General features: G+C 45.2%; 2 protein-coding genes and 1 long non-coding RNA gene across 9 annotated transcripts in view; 2 read left to right on the forward strand and 1 right to left on the reverse strand.

Annotated features, from left to right (window-relative positions):
* SLC36A1 (solute carrier family 36 member 1) overlaps window positions 1-3,879 on the forward strand; it is a 275,737-nt gene extending 271,858 nt beyond the window's left edge. Inside the window, exon 11 of the mRNA XM_078066763.1 lies at window positions 3,830-3,879. Within this exon, the coding sequence (XP_077922889.1) occupies window positions 3,830-3,864 (35 nt within the window). The 3' untranslated portion in view covers window positions 3,865-3,879. The remainder of the gene's footprint in view (window positions 1-3,829) is intronic.
* Window positions 3,880-4,982: 1,103 nt separating this feature from the next.
* On the reverse strand, window positions 4,983-13,644 carry LOC118538256 (uncharacterized). 3 transcript variants are annotated; one of them, XR_013445568.1, is made up of 5 exons: window positions 13,510-13,644; window positions 12,448-13,041; window positions 11,887-12,250; window positions 6,703-6,761; window positions 4,983-6,249 (listed from the first exon to the last, which is right to left on the reverse strand). It is a non-coding gene; the product is annotated as an uncharacterized LOC118538256 (long non-coding RNA). The 3 variants fall into 3 exon arrangements; XR_013445569.1 differs by lacking the exon at window positions 13,510-13,644 and having other exon boundaries at window positions 11,887-12,016; window positions 12,097-12,250; window positions 12,448-13,227; XR_004918530.2 differs by lacking the exon at window positions 13,510-13,644 and having other exon boundaries at window positions 12,448-13,227.
* Window positions 13,645-13,700: 56 nt separating this feature from the next.
* Window positions 13,701-20,627, forward strand: part of G3BP1 (G3BP stress granule assembly factor 1) — a 111,729-nt gene continuing 104,802 nt past the window's right edge. For 4 of the 5 annotated variants that reach the window (XR_013445566.1, XR_013445567.1, XM_078066760.1 and 1 more), the window contains exon 1: window positions 13,702-13,829. The gene's annotated coding sequence lies outside the window, so the exon portion shown is untranslated. Of the gene's footprint in view, window positions 13,830-20,627 lie in introns of all 5 variants that reach the window. The other variant, XR_013445565.1, reaches the window with a different exon arrangement.

The following is a 20,627-nucleotide window of genomic DNA, read 5'->3' on the forward strand; positions in this document are numbered from 1 at the left end:
AGGTCCCCGGAGTGAAGACGACAGACTCCGCCCCTCCCTAAAGGGACAATCACATTTACTGGTGTAAACGAGTCCCAGCCGTGAGCCAGCACAGTGCTAGGTATCCAAGATGCACTAGTGAAAAGGACATGGCCCAGTCGGGAGCCAAGGGAGCAGGCGGTGAAAACGCGGTGTTAGACGGGCTGTATCATGGGAGCTGAGAGAGGATCTCTAACTCAGACTGGAGTGTGTTGGGGGCGGGAGAGGGGTTCCGAATGCGGAGGTTTCGGGAGGAGGTAGTCTGAGTCAAGGTTGGAGAGTACACGTTCATATAATGAAGAGGAGCTATTTGGGAAGGAGGGAGGCAGAGGGAACAGCAAGCACAAAAGTGGGAAGACAAGAGTGGGCTTGAGAGGCAGACACAAAGAGGTGGAGAAATGAAGCGACGAGGATGTGAGATCCACAGCCATGGGTGAAGATAGATGAAGGCAGAGGTGCTCTAGGACACTAACAGAGAAAGAGGCTTGCCAGGACTGGGAATTGCAGTCACACACACACACACACACACACACACACACCTCTACATACACAGGAGCATGGGGGTGGGGGGTGGGGGGACGGACACACACTCTCCTTGGAATATCCAAGGAATCTGCCAGAGGGGCCCAGTCTGAGTTAGTAGTTTCAGAGAGCTCTCATCAACAGAACTGTTTGGACAGCTTATTAACAACCCGGATTTCTAGGCTTCATCCTAGATTCACTGCCCCTTAATCTCAAGGTATACTTTTAGTACCCCTCCTCTGCTTGGTTGGGGGAACCCCTGGTTGAGGTATAGTCTTAATACATGAAACCTTTTTGAGAGTGTGCTCATTATTGATTTATTGTCTCACCTCCAATTCCTTTTTTTTTTTTTTAAGATTTTATTTGACAGAGACAGCGAGAGAGGGAACACCAGCAGGGGGAGTGGAAGAGGGAGAAGCAGGCTTCCCGCCAAGCAGGGAGCCCAATGCGATTCGGGGCTCCATCCCAGGACCCCGGGATCTTGACCTGAGCCGAAAGCAGATGTTTAGCGACTGAGCCACCCAGGTGCCCCAATTCATCCTTTTTGTTTGCTCTATGAAAATAGATCCGGGGCTCCCTGCTCCGCGGGAAGCCTGCTTCTTCCTCTCCCACTCCCCCTGCTTGTGTTCCCTCTCTCGCTGTGTCTCTCTCCGTCAAATAAATAAATTCAATCTTTAAAAAAAAAAGAAAAAAGAAAAAAAAGAAAATAGATCCGGACCCTTTAATTTTTTTAAAAGATTTTATTTGACAGAGAGAGAGTGAACACAAGCCAGGGGAGCTACAGAGAGAGAAGGAGAAGCAGACTCCCCGCTGAGCAGGGAGCCCCATGCGGGACTCAATCCCAGGACCCTGGGATCATGACCTGGGCCGAAGGCGGACACTTAACTGCTTAACTGACTGAGCCACCCAGGTGCCCCGATCTGCACACTTTAGATATTTTTTTTTTTCCTTTGCCCACTGGCAGGATGTTAAACCTTGTCAGTAAAGGTTCTGGAGACACACTGGAAGGGGAAAGGTTTTCCTTCCTGGTTCCAGTGTGCTCACTTGCCAGGCCCTTGCCATGTGGGCGGTGGCCCCATGCCCATCTTGTGAGGATGGCTCCCTCAGCACCAGGCTCCTGCTGTGTACAGGGACTGGCGGCACCTAGCAGCCAGCAGCTTCCTCCATTGTCTGTTCTCCCTTGTGCACTTTCATAGCAGAGTGCCTTCAGTGAAGTGCCTCTGTGAATAGCTTTTTCCAGCACCTGAGAGGGAAATTTTTCAGCCCAGAGGGTGGATTTCTAGCAAGATCCACCAGCATGGCATCATAGCGACTTCTCTGCCATTCAGTGGGCCCTGAGGCCTGGATCCCAGCCTAGTGGGGGTTGAGAGATTCTTCCTTGGATGCTCTTACTATCTTGGCCCTACCAGCAGTGGCTCCTTCTTGTATCTGCTGTTTTTATATTCTTTAGAGTTCTCTTTACTTGTTACTAGCCGATCCCTCATTATCCCAGACTCATTATAATCTTTAAACTGCTTGTTCAAGTTATGGCGTGGTTTCTCTCTCCTGATTAGACCCACACTTATACAGGGAGTGACCACAAGCTGCCTACTTCAGTTTAGAGAAGAGGCTAATGGATCCACCCTTGGCCTAGGTTCAGGGAACAGGAAATGGAAGGGATAAATCTAGGCCAGGACCAGTCACTGACTCATACTGACTGGCCCTGAATGAGGAGGCCCACCTCCAGCATGGTGAGCAGAAGGAGCATGGAAATGAGAGCCTGTCTTAGTCTGCTCAGGCTGCTATAACAAAATATCACAGACTGGGTGGCTTAAACAACATTTATTTCTCACAGTTCTCACAGTTCTGGAGGCCGGAAAGTCAAGGTCAAAGTGCTGGCTGATTTGGTCCTTGGTGAGATTTTTCTTCCTGGCTTGCAGATGGCTGCATTCTTGCTATGTCCTCACATGGCAGAGAGAGCTGGCTCTGTTATCTCTTCCTCCTTTTATAAGGGCACCAAACCTATTGGATTAGGGCCCCACTCTTAAGACCCCAGTTAACCTTTATCAACTCCTCAAAGGCCCATCTCCAAACACAGTCACATTGGAGGTTAGGGCCTCAACATTTCGGTCCATATACACCATACAGAGCCACATAGACCAGAGTTTGGATTTTAGCCCTATCATTTGCCAGCTGTATAACCTTGGGCAGATTACTTTCTCTCTCTAAGCCTTAATATCCTCACTTAGACAACAGGGATAGTTAAGGTGACTATACAATTTTTTATCCAAGCCTTCTGAGAGTGAAAGGGGATGCCAGGACAGTAGGCAAATACCATGACTGTCACAGGCAAACCAGGACACATGGGTTCCTTAAAGACACCTATTGTGTGGTATTATTGGGAAGAATATATATGATACTGTATGCAAACTCCCTAGCACATTATTTGGCACAGGATGGGCATCAAAAAATATTAGAATTCTTCTAATGGCTGGAATCACTCCTGGCCTCCCTGGCCCTGGCTCCTCCCCTACCAGCAAAATGCTCATCCCTTAACCCTTCACACCTCTTTCCCACCTGCCAGGCACTTCCTTAGGTCAAGTGGAGGCAAGGCTCAACATTTTGGTAGCACTGGGCACAGCTGTGTACTGGGACTGGGAACGCAAGATCACTGCAGAGGGGTACGGGGTGGGGGGCATTAAAGGGAAAGGAAAGGTAGAGAACTGGGGAAGAGGGGAGGTGAAGCAGAGAGAGAGCACAACTTCATGAGAGGCAGTGTTATGGAAACTCATTAGATATGACAAATGAAGAGAGGAAAATGTGCAGGATTATAGTTCCTGTATGTAAATATCCACATAAATTCCAGTTATTTACTTACAAATAAGCCTGAAATGAACTACAGCAAGTGTTATAGAAGTTATCTGGAATGGATGCAGGATTACAGGCTCCCAATGTACGTACTATTTTAAAAATTTCAATAGCACAAAAGGGTGTACAGGGAAAAGTCTCCCTCCTACCCTGACTACCCCTTTTTAAACAAAAGGCGACTATACAGAATTTTGCACCTTGCTTTCCTTGTTTTACAAAATATTGTAGAGCTTATTCTTTAATTGTACATATCCCCTTCATTCTTTTTAATGATACCTAATGCTGTATTATTCAGTTGTACCATACTTTATTTAACCAGGCCCTGTGGCAGAACCCATTGGTTGGCTAATCCAGTGCTCATTCCCAGCCTTTTTACTCTTGCTACTGCAGAAGCCAGATCCCTAAGAACCCTCAATATTTGCTTTCCCATCTTCCCTTGCAGCCAAGTGTGCCCACATGATGTGGCCTGGCCAATGAGTCAGAAGCAGAAGTCTGCTACGACGTTTCTGGAAAGCTCTTGCTTTCTTCAGGGGAACAGATACCACTCCTTTCCCCTTGCTGTGGAGAATACTGACGTGATATCTAGAGTACAATCATGAGGGAAACGCCAAGAGAATCACAGAGATGCTGGTTCTGTGTGTTCAGCTGCAGCTTGTCTGCAGACTGGTTAGCTGGGAAATGTAAGCCCCTCTTCATTTCAGCAACTGCTACTCAGATTTTCTGGTACTTGCTCCTGACCCATTCTTGATACATTCCCCCACTTATAGACATACATGTGGCTTCCGATCTTTTACTGCTAATAATGATGATGTAATGACAGTCTGTATACATAGATCTTTGCTTAAAAGTTTACGTAGAATAAATTCCTACTGTGGAATTGCTATTCATTTTCAATTTTGATAGAGTCAGATTGCCTCTCAAAGAAGATTTATTAACTATGTTTTCATATCTTCAGATCTACGTGTACTACCCTGACCCATTCCAATATTATAGGTGATTTTTAGTTCTGTTTTTCTACTTCTCTTTGCCATATTTTCTATAATAAATATGTATAGGAATCGCAGAGAAAAATATTTTTAAAAACAGAATTCAGGAATTCCGAGTTCCAGACTACCCAGCAGTCTCCTTAGTAGCCTTGTAAACTTGGGTAAGTCAATTTATCACTAAGCCAGTGGGCTTGGGAAATGGGCCCTTTCTGGCTGAGAGTGCTGTTGTGCGGATAGTAGTCATGTGCAGACGACAGGCTCACAGACAAGGGGGTGGTGCCTTCTCCCTGGTATGCCCTACCCTGGACCCCACCTACTGGAGTGACCCTTCTGTAGATGCTGGGTCAAGCTTTGCAAAGAAAGGCCTTTGTACCTGTTGTCTACTCCCTCCAGAATGCCAAGGGGCTGTTTGTTGTGTTATAACACAGGTGCACGCTGCTGCCTCATTGCTTCATCTGCCAAGGAACTCTCAGCTTGGGATCAAAGGTTCTGAGCTGAAAGGGCCTTCAGAGAAGCCCATGCAAGGGAAGAGGGGGGCTGCAAAGCACAAGGGCTTGGGGTGCAGGCTTCGCCCAGGCAGCCTGGCATCAGATGGAGATGCAGATTGGGTGAAGCTGGTCTGCAAACATATTTTATTTAGTTCCTAGTGTGCTCAAAATATTTTTTGATTAGTTGACAACATTTACAAACACGGAGTTTGGTTGCACAACAGCGTGAATGTACTTTTAATGCCATGGAATTTTACACTTAAAAATGGTTAAAATGGTAAATTTTACGTTCTGTATATTTTACTACAATTTAAAATCTATTTGTAGACTGACATGTAAATGTAGTTGTTCCTTTAAGACCAAGAAAAGCATTTTTTAAAGTATTTTTATGAATAATAAAAATTCCAAATAGTTTAAAAAAAAAAATCCAACTATAGTCCTCTTGTTCTTTTTTTTTTTTTTAAGATTTTATTTATTTGACAGCACACAAGCAGGGGGAGCAGCAGAGGGAGATGGAGAAGCAGGTTCTTAGCTGAGCAGGGAGCCCGGTGTAGGGCTCGATCCCAGGACCCCAGGGATCATGACCTGAGCTGAAGGTAGATGCTTAACCGACTGAGCCACCCTGGCGCCCCAACTATAGTCCTCATAGAATGAATATTTTCATTATAAAATATTTAAAGGTGAGAGCCAAAGGGCATCTGGGTGGCTCAGTCGGTTGAAAGACCCATTCTGGGTTTCAGCTCAGGTCATGATCTCAGGGCATGAGATCGAGCCCCACACCAAGCTCCGTGCTGGGCATGGAGTCTGCCTGAGATTCTCTCTCTCCCTCTGTCCCTCCCCCCACTCGTGTTCATGCTCTCTCTCTCTCTCTCTCTCTCTCTCCAAAATAAATAAATAAATAAATCTTTAAAAAAAAAGCGAGGACCAAACACTTTTATACCATTAATAAAATGTTAAAAAAGAACAGTGAGTAATCCAGATTTTGAGTGCTAAAACACTGGAAAATCTAGAAACTTATCTGTAACTGGCAAGAAAGGCCTGGTAATGCTATGGCAACAAACCATCACAAAACCTCAATGGCTTGAAACAACAGATTTCCTTCTTGTTTATGTCATATGACCATTGCAGTTTGGGCAGTTTGGAGGATTGGCTCTGTGCAAATGATTTTTGCTCAGGGACCCAGGTTGAGGGAGATTCCCCAAGCGGAATGATATTGAGTATGGGGGCTAATGTGGGGAGGGAAGACCTCAGCAAATAATCACTAACTCCAAAGACTTCTCTTCCTGGAAGAGGTATGTGTCACTTCTGCTCACGTTGTGTTGGCCAAAGCAGGGCATGTGGTCATGCCTGTCTATAAGGGTGCAGGACAGAATAATCCTGCCAGGCACCTAGAAGGAGGGGAAACAGCTATGTCAGAAAACAATACAATACAATAAGTCATCAAAATGAAAAGAACAGCATAGGGAATACAGTCAATAATATTGTAATAATGTTATATGGTGACAGATGGTGAGAACATTTTTCATGGTGAGTATTGATTAATGTATAGAATTGTTGAAGCCCCATGTGGTACACCTGAAATCAATATAATATTGCCTGTCAATTATACTTCGATAAATACATATATATATATGTACACAAATGACTACCCAGGACTCTTCAGATAAGGCATGAGCTCTTTGGGCCACCACAGTACCCAGGACTCCTTGGGGTGCTCCCAACACTGCAGCCAAAGATCAGAGGACATGTGTCATGCTGTCCTCTGGCTCCTTTATTCTCTGTCAGACTTCTCCAGGCATCAGGGACTTAAAGCTGTGTTTAATGAGAGATACTAGACAAACCTGTGTTCAATTCCTGGCTGTTTTGGGCAATAAACCTCTCCGAACCTCAGTTTCTTTCCCTGTAAGATAAAGATAATAATTAGACCTATCTCAATAATTAGCATTATTGTGAGAAATAAGACAATTTTCATAAAATGTTCAGTTCAGGGCCTGGTATATAATAAGTACTCACAAGCCACTCTTAGGGTTATGCCAGGTTACTTTTTTTTTTTTAAGATTTTATTAGAGAGAGAGAGAGCAGGGGGAGGGACAGATGGAGAGGGAGAGAGAGAATCTCAAGCAGACGCTGCACTGAGCAAGGAGCCCAATACGGGGCTCGATCTCACAATCCTGAGATCATGACCTGAACTGAGATCAAGAGTCTAATGCTTAACTGACTGAGCCACCCAGGTGGCCCCCAAGTTACTTTTTAAATTATATAATACATGGAAAGGTTTTTTTTTAAAGATTTATTTATTTATTTATTTATTTATTTGAGAGGGAGAGAGGGAGGGAGCATGAGCAGGGGGAGAGGCAGAGGGAGAGGGAGAAGCAGGCTCCCCGCTGAGCAGGGAGCCTGATGCGGGGCTCCATCCCAGGACCCCGGGATCATGACCTGAGCTGAAGGCAGATGCTTAATCAACTGAGCCACCCAGGCGCCCCTACATGGAAAGTTTAATGTAAAAATTTTTAAACAATCCAGATAAAGTGAAAGTTTCCTTCAAACCCTCATTATCCATGTCTTCCACAGAGGAAGTAACTACTATCAGATTGCTGTACAGACTTTTTAAATTTTATTTTTATTTTTTTTTAAGATTTTATCTTTTGAGAGAGAGAGAGAGTGAGCACAAGCCAGGAAGACAGGCAGAAGGAGAGGGAGAAGCAGATTCCCCGCTGAGCAGAGAGCTCAACTTGGGGCTCAATCCCAGGACCCTGGGATCATGACCTGAACCGAGGGCAGACGCTCAACCAACTGAGCCACCCAGGTGCCCCAATTGCTGTACATTCTTTTGAGACCTTGTTCTGTGGTTTCACAAACACTGATAAACACATATGCATATATTGTTTTTGGTATTTTTTAAAGCATGCATGACATACTGTACATAATTTGTAAGATGCTCTTTTTAATAAACTACATGCTCTGGGGATTTATGTTATATATGGGTACTATTGTAATATGTGTTTTAAAATTTTTTAAATCCTGCAGATTACTAGGATTTGCTATGGATCCCAGAATTCTCAAATCACCTGGAAAGCTGTCTCTGTAGCATTACTTGATGGTATGCTTGAGGACATGAAAGTATATTCCAGGCTTTCAGGCATTTCTGAGGAGGCCAAACCCCTTTTCTTACTTGGGGCTATATTCTTCTTCCCTGGGCAGTATTGACAAATAGGTAAATGAACATGGGCTTGAAGTCAGAGAGTTCTAGTTTCCAGCCCCAGCTGTGTGACCTTGGGCTAGTTGCTTACCGTCTCTGAGCCTGTTTCTGAGAAATGAGAAATATGGTTGTTGTCAACATTAAAGGAGATCATCTTTATAGAGAATATTCACAGGGTTGCCTGGCTCATGGCCAGTATTCCATAGAGTTTCAGGAAGGTGATGTTGGCAGACAGTCAATGCCAAAAAGAAGAAATCCAATTAGGCACGTGTTTCTACGCCAGTAAAGGGTCTCTTTAGATTTTTGTATGGTAAAGAGCAAAAGGAAAAGGTGTTAGTAGTCTGGTAGGCAGGCTGATTAAAACTTTGATGCTTCGGGACGCCTGGGTGGCTCAGTCGTTGGGTGTCTGCCTTCGGCTCTGGTCATGGTCCCAGGGTCCTGGGATCGAGCCCCACATCAGGTGCCCTGCTCCCCGGGAAGCCTGCTTCTCCCTCTCCCACTCCCCCTGCTTGTGATCCCTCTCTCGCTGTGTCTCTCTCTGTCAAATAAGTAAATAAAATCTTTAAAAAAAAAAAAAAAAACTTTGATGTTTCATTTTCAAAATCCCTCATATACCTAAAGGGATATTTTTTTTAATTCTACTTTATTTTTATTAAAGATTTTATTTTTAAGTAGTCTCTACACTCAACATGGGGCTCTAACTCACAACCCTGAGATCTAGAGTCACAGGCTCTACCTACTGAGCCAGCCAGGTGCACCTATTTTATTTTAATTCCGCAGTAGTTAACAACAGTGTTATATTAGTTTCAGGTGTACAATATAGTGATTCAGCAAATCTATATATTACTCAGTGCTCATTAAGGTAAGTGTACTCTTAATCCCTATCCTGTTTGTTTTTTTAAAGATCAAAGTCCATATTTGTAGTTCCTTTTTTTTAAAAAGATTTTATTGGGCACCTGGGTGGCTCAGTCGTTAAGCGTCTGCCTTCGGCTCAGGTCATGATCCCAGGGTCCTGGGATCGAGTCCCACATCGGGCTCCCTGCTCAGCGGGAAGCCTGCTTCTCCCTCTCCCACTCCCCCTGCTTGTGTTCCCTCTCTAGCTGTCTCTCTCTCTGTTGAAAAATAAAATCTTTAAAAAAAAAAATAAAAGATTTTATTTATTTGACAGAGACACAGCAAGAGAGAGAGAGAGAGAGAGAGGGAACACAAGCAGGGGGAGTGGGAGAGGGAGAAGCAGGCTCTCCACTGAGCAGGGAGCCCGATGCGGGGCTCGATCCCAGGACCCTGGGATCATGACCTGAGCTGAAGGCAGATGCTTAAGGACTGAGCCACCCAGGCACCCCATATTTGTAGTTCCTACCCTTAACATCTACACTTAACAATGAATTTCTTTTGAAAAAGAATACATGCACATGTTAAAAAAAATTATCAGTATCAAAACGTACTTTGGATGAATGAAAACTAAGCTGTTCTCCTACCCTGGCCCAAGTTCACCTCCCTGTTAGCAATCATTAACAGTTTGACTCCTTCCGGGCATGACCTGGGCATGCACAGCAAAACCATCCAGGAATGTGCAGAGATAACTAGAGCAATACAGTATATCTTAATAGAAATAATTGCCCCATGGCATCGCTCCCCCTTTTTTACTCTTTCCATGATTCTGCACTTTGCAGATTGCTCTGTAACTGTACACATAGATCTGCCTCATTTTCTCTATGGTTGTATGACAGTCCCCTGTAAGAGTAGTTCCATATAGCTCCATATTTGGGTCGTTTCCTGTGTCTTTCTAGTACAAGCAGTGCTGTCATGAATGTTATTACACTAGATCTTTGTTCACAGGTGAGAGTTTAATGGTTAAAGACATATACAGGCATGTATTTTTAAGCATCCTGCATAAATGATTAGCTATGTTTGGGAAACACTGATCAAGTTGATATTCTTAGGATCATTCCTTACCTAATATTCCCCGCCCCCCAACCCCCCCCCCCCCGGCCACTAAACTGTGTTTTCTGGGGTCTTGGCCATGTTTCTTCCTACCCTGATTCTCATAGCTTTGGGGAGAATTGGCAGAAAGAGAAGGGGGTGAAGTAGTGTACAGGAGAGGTTTGCAGACTTTGCTTGTCGGTGGAGAGAAAGACCAGCAGGAGGCTAGGGACTCTCTCCTACGTGACCCAGGAAGCCAGATCAGGGTCTCTCAGCTTTGGCACTGCTGACTTTTTGCCTGGAAAATCCTTTGTCATGGCAGGGGTGTGGGGAGGGTGGAGGGTGTCTCTCCTGTGCACCTGTGCCTCCCTGGCCTCTGCCCACTAGATGCCTGTAGTCCCTCTACCCAGTTGTGACTGAAGCCATAAGTCTCCTGGGGGTAAGATCTCCCCTGACTCCCCTGCCTTAGAAACAGTGCTCCAGACAATTCATTGGTGATAAATTACTCACTAAACATTTACTACGTATCTAGCACCTGGGGCCTGAGGGTTTTATGATCTGAGTGGGGAAGCTACCACAGAATGTCAACTTGCCCTTTCCCATGGAAGACAGCAATGGCCACATGAGGGTTCTTGTCCACGTTCTCTCTCTGGTAATCCAATTCCCCTTCCTTTCTTTCTACCTCCCGTTACGCAACACAGTACACGAACACAGTCTCATTGTACAACTTCAAATAATACATTATCCTTATCACTCCCAACCTAGGGGATTCTCTTGGGGGAATAACTATTGTTTTAAATTTAGAACTCTTCCTATGCACTTACATATTGATTTTAACATACAGAAATCAGGAGTTTCTTGCTTTTTTAACCTAAATGGGAATTCACTGTATATTTTGTTGAACTTGATATTTTTCAATTAATCCAAATAACAAACGGAAACCCGTCCATATCTGTATAATTCTACCTCATTCTTTGTTTTTTATTTTTTTTAGAAGATTTCATTTATTTATTTGACAGAGACAATCGCGAGAGAGGGAACACAAGCAGGGGGAATGGGAGAGGGAGAAGCAGGCTTCCCGTGGATCCCAGGACTCTGGGATCACCACCTGAGCCAAAGGCAGACGCTTAATGACTGAGCCACCCAGACGCCCCTACCTCATTCTTTTTTAAACTGCTGCATGGTATTCCATATTATATGCACATCACTGGTTAATCAGTTTGCCAATTGATGAGCAATTACATTTTCAGTTTTTAAGTATTTTTTTTTTAAAGATTTTATTTATTCATTTGAGAGAGAAACAGAGCACAAGCAGGGGGAGAGGTAGAGGGAGAAGGAGAAGCAGACTCCCCACTGAGCTGGGAGCTGGACATGGGGTTCCATCCCAGGACCTGGAGATCAGGACCTGGGCCAAGGGCAGACGCTTAACCATCTGAGCCACCCAGGTGCCCCACTTTTTAAGTATTCTAACAAAGCTGACTGCTGCAGTTGCAAGTGAGGGTATACACTTCTTTGTTTTAAAAAAAAAAGGTGTGGCTATATACCAAGGTACTATTATTGATTTGGGTGATATACACAATATTAATAGTGATTGCCAAATAGCCTCACAAAAAGAGCAGTTATCACTTAAAATTCGCTCCAAATGTGATTAAGAATAGCCCTGACTCTCATCATAAACCATTTGGGTTAAATTACCAATCTGTAAATTTTAAAGTTTTGCAAGTCTGCTCTCATTAGCATTTCAATTTCGAAAGTCGTCTTGTAAAAGGAAATCTCTGAGTCCAGCCTTTAAGAACCCTTCCAGGGGCTCTTCTCTGCCGTCAGAATAAACTCCAAATGCCTTAGCAAAGCCGACCCGATCCTGGGGGTGGGGGTGGGGGTGGGTGGGGATGGGTGTCCTTACTCTAGAAAACTTTAGTGGATTCTCTCCTCTGGGTTGAGTTCCATCCGATGCCTTTTTAGTCCCAGACGCTTAGTCCCAGACGCCTGCCTTTGCGGGGCTCCCGGCATCCAGATCATCTCTGATCCCAGTCCTTAATAGGAGTTTCATAAATGTTGAATGAGCTGGGCCGATGGGGCAGTGGGACCTGGGGGGCCAGAGGGACGCTCTCACCAGGCTCCTGGGGGCGGCCGCGAGTCTCGTCTCGGGCCAGTCCCCGCGCAGGGAATGAGAAGGGACGCGCCCGGGTCCCAACAGGCTGCTGCCGGCGCCCCTTCTCCCCCAGTAGAGACGCTCCAGGTGCTTCATTCCCAAATTCTCTGCAAAACTTAACGGGAGATCACATGCCTGGAATGAGAACCGACCGAGGCATCTGTGTATTTCCTTACAAAATGCTCATGGTGACCAACAGAGGGCCCAATAAAACACCTAGAGACGTGGACAGGACCGGGCTGGTGCGCCACTTAGCCTCTGAAGTGCTTCGGGAAACCTCTGGGGTGTCCGTGTAGGAGTGTGACAAATTACCTTTTAAAGACGTAACGACGCGGGGCGCCTGCGTGGCTGAGTCGTTAAGCGTCTGCCTTCGGCTTGAGTCATGATCCCAGGGTCCTGGGATCGAGCCCCGCATAGGGCTCCCTGCTCCGCGGGAAGCCTGCTTCTCCCTCTCCCACTCCCCCTGCTTTTGTTCCCTCTCTCACTGTCTCTATGTCAAATAAATAAAAATTAAAAAAAAAAAAAGACATAACGACGCGAAAGCAGCCCCCACACCCCCAGCTATTGGAACAGTAAATGGCAATGGTGGTGACGCACAGGATGTTGCATTAAGGACCAACCAGAGCGGAGACTTTACGGACTACGGTTCCTTGGCAGCAACAGAAGGGGAAGACCTCAGCGAGCTCCCACCAGCCGGCCATCCGGCCAGCCCGCTGCAGCACTTGCCACGAACAGCAGGGTAGAAATCTGTGTTCTCAAACTCAACAGCACTTTTCACGTGCGGCCTTTTTACACGATCTTAGGTACACGACGGGCGCTACTTTCCCCTCTCGCCTTCTCTTAAACTGTTGTCCGACAATAGTGCTGACTAATGGTGAGAGCCAGCAAGTACCCTTAGGCGGCCGCCTGGAAATAAAAAAGTTGCTATAAGAAGAAGAAAAAAAAAACTAAACAACGGGAACTTTCCCACTTGGTTTCCCTGGTACTAAACAGTGCAGAAAAGGCGGGAGAGGGGCCTCAGGGAGGGAAAGAAAGTAAAGAGGACGGGGACAGGAGAGCCTCCGAACCTGCCCAGAGGGCACGGCGGCCCTGGGGCTCGGTCTCCTTGGCGCAGTCCAACCCCCGCGTCAATCAGATCTTTCCCGCTTTGCGATTGGCCAGGGGCTCCCTTGGCCTCCCTGGCGCCCACCTCCTAGTTGCTTGGGGTTTACTTCCCCAAAGTACACGGGCCCCACCTTGTGGAGCAACCGCTCCTGTATGGAAAAAGGATCTCCGCCCAAGGGAACATATTTTAACGAATGGGAGCGGCCCCACGCATTTATTGGCTGCTATGGGTATCGGTCAAAGAAGTTCCCACCCTCTTTTCCGAGGTACCTTTAAGTCATTGGTCTATTTCAGTGCCAATCCGTTACTAGGGAAACGAGATCCTCACAGTCTCATAGGCATGAGTCAAAGCCAATCAAGAGCCACGCCTTCATCCTGAGTCAGTACCCAATTGCTGCTCGAAGAGCCCAGAGGACGCAGTCGGGATTGGTCACCAGCCTGCTCGACCTGGCCGCAACAAGTTAGGCTGAGTCGCGGTTATATAGACCGGCGACGGAGCACGCGTGTGTGCGGACGCAGTTGCGTGAGGTGATTTTGCCTTCTGCCGTACTGTGGAGCAAAGCTTGTTCCTCTCCCGCTCAGCCGCGCAGGTACGCCGGGGTGTGGGCGGGGCGGGGCGGCCCAGGGACGAAGACGAGCTGGGACGCTTGTGAGACAGAGAAGTCGCAGCGGCGGCGGCAGTGGCCGCCGCGCGAGGCGTGCACCCTACCCCCCCCCCAACGGCCGCAGGCGGGCGCACGGGCGCGCGGAGTTTCCCCGCCCCCTCTCGCCGCGCTCCCACCGGCCGGCGCGCGTGGCCGTGTCCGCGTCCGCCGCGTGCGCGTGCCACGCCCAACGGCCGCGCGGGGGGAGAGCGAGCCGCGGCCGCCGCCCGGGCCCCAGGGCGATCTTGGGAACCCGGGGCCCCGCGTGGCCCGCTCGCCGGCCTTTCCCGCCCGTCTTCCTCCCCGCCCCCCGCGCGCCCGCAGAGCCTTTTCTGCCCGGGCGACGGGCTCCAGCTTGGCTCGGACCGGAGGAGGCTTTTATTTAGCGGCGGGGGCGACACGAAAACGCGAGGAGGTCTTTGGCTCGGGAAGCAGAGGTGCTGCTCCCGGGATTTACAGGGAGTAAAGGGGGAGCAGCGAAGGCACGGGTAATGAGTGGAAGTAATGATTACTGTTTTTTCTGAGCCCTCGCTGTGTGCCAGGCACTGTGCTGAGCAACTTGTGTGGCTCTCCGGTACTCCCACAACGGTCCGGTGAGGTAGGTACGGCGATTTTCCTTTTTGCAGTGGATTCGGACGCCCAGAGGTGCAGAGATGTGGGCCCAGGCACGCCGACGGTAAGGGACAGGTATCGGGTGGAACCCAGGCCGTGTGACTGCTAGGCCCCCAGCCTGTTTGCGTCCTTGTGCCAGCGCCCTGCGGCCTCAGCCCGGAGAGGCCAGCTGCTGGGCGGAGTGCGGCGGTATTTGTGCTTGAGCCACTTGTCGGCTTCCAGGGAGACGCGGCTTGGAAGTGGGATTGTGACAAAGGACACCAAGGGCTTTGGGCTTCCTTTCTACAGTGTTCGCGCGGAAAGCTGATGGATGTGCCGCCTTCAGAGCTTTCGGAAAAGTAGAGAAAAGACGAATAAGTGCAAATGAATGTGGACGGTGTTCCTCCTCCGATTTAATACTCAAGAGCGCGATGGTGGGAAATTCCTGGCAGCCCCAAGTTAGGCTCTGCTCTTAGACCCTGAAACCTTTTTTCGTCTTTTCTTTACCGGGGCAGACTTTTGAGAAAGACCTTCGGGAAGATAGTTTCACTTCCTCGTTTTGTAGTTGGAGAAAATGCGGGTCAGAGCGATGAGTTTCAGATTTCTCCTGCATGTGTGAGTTGAAATGTGAAGTTAGAATGGAAAGGATGGTGCCCAGTTACAATATAAATTTAATCCCTGGAGCTTATGCTAGGTGAATTACGGGTGCTTGAGGTGTGTTGGAAATCTTGCCCTTAGGGCAGTCGGGATCTTCTGTGGATGAAAGCCTCTCTACTCGCGGTTACTGTTAGGCTCCTATGTATGTGGAAGATACCTTCGAAGACGAGCATATATTTGCGATTTTTAAAAGCCAGTATGCTCCCTTGCTTTAGAAAATCGTTGCAGATCCAGACCATTACTTGACATCACAAATGTCTCTACTTGAGATAAAACTAATAAGTTTTGGCACTAGCTCTTCTGAATTTTGCTTGGAATGGCTTTCAACCTTTTATTAGAGCCTTTAGGATTAGTCTTTTAAGAAGTTATTGCAGTCAGAGGGAATACAAAATTTCCATCCTTGGAAGTAAATTAAAAAACTACAAGGAAGCTTAATATTTGTGTTTCCATTTACCCAGTACTTGCCATGTTTTTTAACAAAGTAGCAATAGATAAAGGATCAAAATACTGTATGGCCCAAGTTCTTTAGTTGGTGTTGCCATAAATAACAGATTGCTTTAGAATATAACATTGTTTTTACTTAGAACGTGCCTTCATGTAGCAATTCTAGTTTATTTAGATGGCGTTACCTTACTGAATTCGCATTTTAGGTTTAAAATTTTAAAACATAGTGACAACATTTAAACTTGGCAGTCCACCTAATGGTGTTATTCCTTGGAGTAAAATATATCAGAATGAAATTTTCTTGTGCATTGAGAATTTTGATTCCCTTTCAAATATTTCTTAGCCTGTTCTTTCCCTCAGGTGAATGGTTATCCGTTGGGTAGGAATATGAAAACTGGTATTTTACAATTGGTAGCCTGGCATATCTCCTGTGCATGCATTTATTAAGAACAAATGAAGCAGATTGTAATAATATAAGACTGGTGTGCCTTCCTTCTGCCCAGCCAAGTCAGATTACTTTTATTATTGTTAAATCCTTTCTAAGTTTTTGTACTTCTAACCGATAGAAAAGTAGGCAGTTCTTTGTTCTTTGCTGTTCTCAACTGACAGTCTGCTAAGGGTGCATCAGAAGAGTTGGTAATGTTTCTTGCTGACCTATTTCGCAGTAGTTCTTTTTTCTTGTAATTTTCACTATTTTGGTACTTTCCCTTGAAAGTAAAAGGTAAAGGTTAAAGTTTTTATAGGTTTGTGAATTGTGTATGGTTCTTAGGATGGGTGGGGCAATGTTAAAAGATGAAATTTAATATAAAGCCTGAATTTGTGACAAACCAGTTTTTTTTGCCAGTTTAATAAAATTACCTCTTTGATCTTTCAACATTTTGTAATTAGATTTTTTTAAAATGATATTTTAGAATTCAGATATGCATTATATGTTCATTTGCAAAGGGAGAGAATTGTTGGAGTAGGTGGGTTGAAAAAGTGTGCACTGACCCCCCCCCCCCCCGCCCCCAAGTTAACAGCTAGTGGGAAAAACCTTTAGTTGCAACACTGTCCTTCCAGCAATGGAGTTAAATTTAGACTCAGCAATTGTAATCTCACTTGTAGTTGGTGATCACACTGGTGTTAATTAGGTTTATATGTTTTTAAATCTCAAAAATCAGCTTTTTCCTTTTTTTATTTAAGTATTCTTGGACACCCTGTTTGTCCTTGGTGGGGAAAGCTAAATTGCAAGCCAGGTGATAATGGTAAAGAGCTAGGAATAATCTGCACATGAAGAGGGGGCTTTATAAAACAGAAAATAATTCAAAAAATTTCACAGGTTGTGGCCTTAATAAATGTCTTTAGATGACTTTGATAGATTTCTGCTTTTGTCCTCTGGCAGTCAATCATGTAATATTGTTAGCTGTTCAGCTTGCTGTATTTCAGTTATTTAATAATAATTATTTTTTAGAGATTTATTTGTTTTAGTACGAGTGAGCTGGGGGGGGTGGGGTGGGTGGGGGGAGGGGCAGAGGGAGAGAGAGTCACAAGGAGACTCCACAGTGAGTGGAGCCCCACTGAGGCTTGATCTCACAATCCTGAGATCAGGACCTGAGCCCAAACCAGAGAGTCAGCCGCTTAACTGAGCCACCCAGGTGCTCCAGGTATTTAATAATTATTAAAGTAAATTTTAGGGGCGACTGGGTGGCTCAGTCGTTAAGCGTCTGCCTTCGGCTCAGGTCATGATCCCAGGGTCCTGGGATCGAGCCCCACATCAGGCTCCCTGCTCAGCGGGAAGCCTGCTTCTCCCTCTCTCACTCCCCCTGCTGTGTTCCCTCTCTCACTCCCCCTGCTGTGTTCCCTCTCTCGCTGTCTCTCTCTCTCTGTCAAATAAAACCTTTAAAGTAAATGTTAGAGATGGTTCAGAGAAGGGCGCTTCCTAGATGGGACAGAATTCTACTTTGTAGGGATGTCATCCTTGGTGGCTGTTAATTTAAGTGGCTATGTAACGGCATCATTGTGTATTTGTATAGCTCTTTTATGTTCTAGTGTTTTTGTTTATAAAGAGAACTGAAGCTCTGAAACCCAAATAGTTGTCTAAATTATTTTGTAAAGTTTGTGTATCTACTAGGGGACTGTAGACCATTATTTGCTAGCTATTTCCTTATTCAAAAAAGTTCGAAAGATTCAGAATTTGGAAGGTATGAGTGTGACTACTTTTCAGGCATTTTTAGACTGTGCCTCGAGTATAGCCTATGTGGATTCTCTGAGCTTGCTCAGTACTGCCTCATCTATATATGGAGGCATGGATTTTTTATTCTTTGGGTTGTAATCCAGTGTTATCTAACTTACTTTGCTTTTTTACTTATTTTATTGCTCACACAGTTCCATTTTTGGCCCTTGTGTCCTTTTATTTTTATTTATTTTTTTTATTTTTTTATTTTTTTTAAAGATTTTATTTATTTGACCGAGAGAGACACAGTGAGAGAGGGAATACAAGCAGGGGGAGTGGGAGAGGGAGAAGCAGGCCTCCTGCGGAGCAGGGAGCCCGATGCGGGCTCGATCCCAGGACCCTGGGATCATGACCTGAGCCGAAGGCAGACGCTTAACGGCTGAGCCACCCAGGCGCCCCGGCCCTTGTGTCCTTTTAATGGTGCCCCGTTTTTGTTTTGTTTTTTTCTTTTTAAGCATTTTCTTTATCAGGCATTTAAGGCTCACCTTGTATTTTGCCTTTCCCAGCCCTAGAGTCAACTGTTTCTCCAAGGAGCTACCACAAAGAATTTTGAAGGGAAGTGACAGGTGGTAAATGTGAATAGTTTAGAAAATAGATTGAACAGTGATGGTGATACAAGCGAGTGCATGGGCAAGGGGGAAGGACAGAGGGACAAGCAGACTCCCTGCTGAGCAGGGAGCCTGACTCCCAGGCTCTTGGGGCTCGATCCCAGGACCCTGAGATTATGACCTGAGCTGAAGTCAGACCAAGTGAGCCACCCAGGCACCCCATTGAGTTAAATTTTAATATGTGATATATGAAGTGAGGTTCATTTTCTTCCCTATATATGGATGTGTAATTGTTCCACCATTTGTTGACCAGAGTATCCTTTTTCTGTTGAATTATCTGCACTTAATATTGAAAATCCCAGTTGTCCATTTATGTGTGGTATATTTCATAACTATTCTGTTCCGTGGATCTATTTGTTTTTACACCTAGGCTATTTTAAAAATAAATGTACTTATGAGCAATATCTGATGTTTTTATGTATACTAAAAACACTTCTAAACATGTTGAAGAGCATACAGTACATATTCAGCAACTGACTTTTCATTTTAATATTGTTTTTGAGATCTATTTCATGCTGACTTTGACTGCTATAAATAGGATGACTTTATGTCTTGGTTTCCCAGGGACAGTCCTAATTCACTCCAGTTAACCTGACATAATTACAAATAGTACAGCTTTTTAGTCTTTAAGTGCCTCATATAATTATCTTAGATACAGGTTTGAATGATATGCATAAAGTGCAACTTAGTCTATTTCCTGTTTGACAGACACATAGGTTGTTTTATATTTTAGATATAAGGTGGCAGTTAATTTCTCAGTTTATATCTTACGTACATGGGTGAGTTTCTGTGTATAAGTCTAGAAGGGAATTGCTAGATTCATTGGAACATTTTGGATTTTATTAGATAACTGCAGAATTGTTCTTCACTGTGGTGGGAGCAGTTGACACTCCCTTCAGTTTCACAGGGCCTCTTTTCCCGACTTCCTTGCCAGTGTTTGATACTGACTGATAATGTATACTTTTTTAAGATTTTATTTATTTGCGAGAGAGAGAGAGCCCTAGCTGGGAGGAGAGGGAGAATCAGGCTCCCCATTGAGCAGGGAGCCTTATGCAGGACTCGGTATCAGGACCCTGAAATCATGACCTGAGCTGAAGGCAGATGCTTAACCAACTGAGTCACCCAGGCAGCCCATATATTGACTGGTATTTTAATACTTCGGGGGATTTTCCGTGAGAAGTGATAGATTTTATCTTTTTAATTTTTTTTTTTTAAAGATTTTATTTTTTTGACAGAGAGAGGGAACAGAAGCAGGGGGAGAGGCAGAGGGAGAAGCAGGCTTCCCACTGAACGGGGATCCCGATGCGGGACTCGATCCCAAAACCCTGGGATCATGATCTGAGCCAAAGGCAGACGCTTAACGACTGAGCCACCCAGGCGCCCCTAAAATTTATTTTTAAAGATTTATTTAGAGCATATGCAAGTGCAAGGGAGCGGCAGAAGGAGAGGGACAAAGAATCTCAAGCAGACTCTGCACTTAGTGGGAGACCACACTTAGTGGGAGACTGACTCCAGGCTGGATCCTGTGACCCCGAGATCATTGATTTTGCCAGAGTAAGCTCTACTATTAATTCAGGTGGATTATGGTTGCCCTTCATGCTTCCCTGCTCTTGGAACGTAAATGCTCACAGCTTTTTAGACTCAGTTATAGGAAGCCCATTTAACATTCTTCGTGAACTTCAGCAAAATTATTGATGGAAATTTCTTTAAAGTTGTCGTGCAGTCTAGTAACTTGGGATTAAGTAGACATTTTGAAATTTGAGTATTTCAGAAATCGGGGTCAGTCCACAAAAAAATCAGTGATTATGTTCATCTGTGAGAGATCGTTGACATTTCCATTGAATGTTATTTTAGAATAACATTTATTGATGATGTTATGTGCTTTTCAAAAATTAGGTAAGAAAAGGATGAAAATTACACTTTTCATTCCATGTAGGCAACTAATAATTGTTGCCTCAAATTTTTTTTTTTCTGTACTGTACCTTAATCACGCTTTCATTGTTTGCTCTGAGGGATCTGAATGCCAACACAAAATGGTACTGTTGGAAAAAAGATAGTATTACAAGCCAAAAGTGAATTCTTTCCTAAAGTTGGAAAACTTGAATAGAAAGTATTCTAATACAACCCTTTCAAAAAGGAAAGTAAATAGATATTTAAGACCAATTTGAAGGTGAAACTAAGAACTTTTTAGGAGAATGCTTAGCTCTTAGACCTTAGCCCTGAAAGTTCTGA

This window comes from Halichoerus grypus, chromosome 2, assembly GCF_964656455.1.
Source record: "Halichoerus grypus chromosome 2, mHalGry1.hap1.1, whole genome shotgun sequence".
Lineage (NCBI taxonomy): Eukaryota > Metazoa > Chordata > Mammalia > Carnivora > Phocidae > Halichoerus > Halichoerus grypus.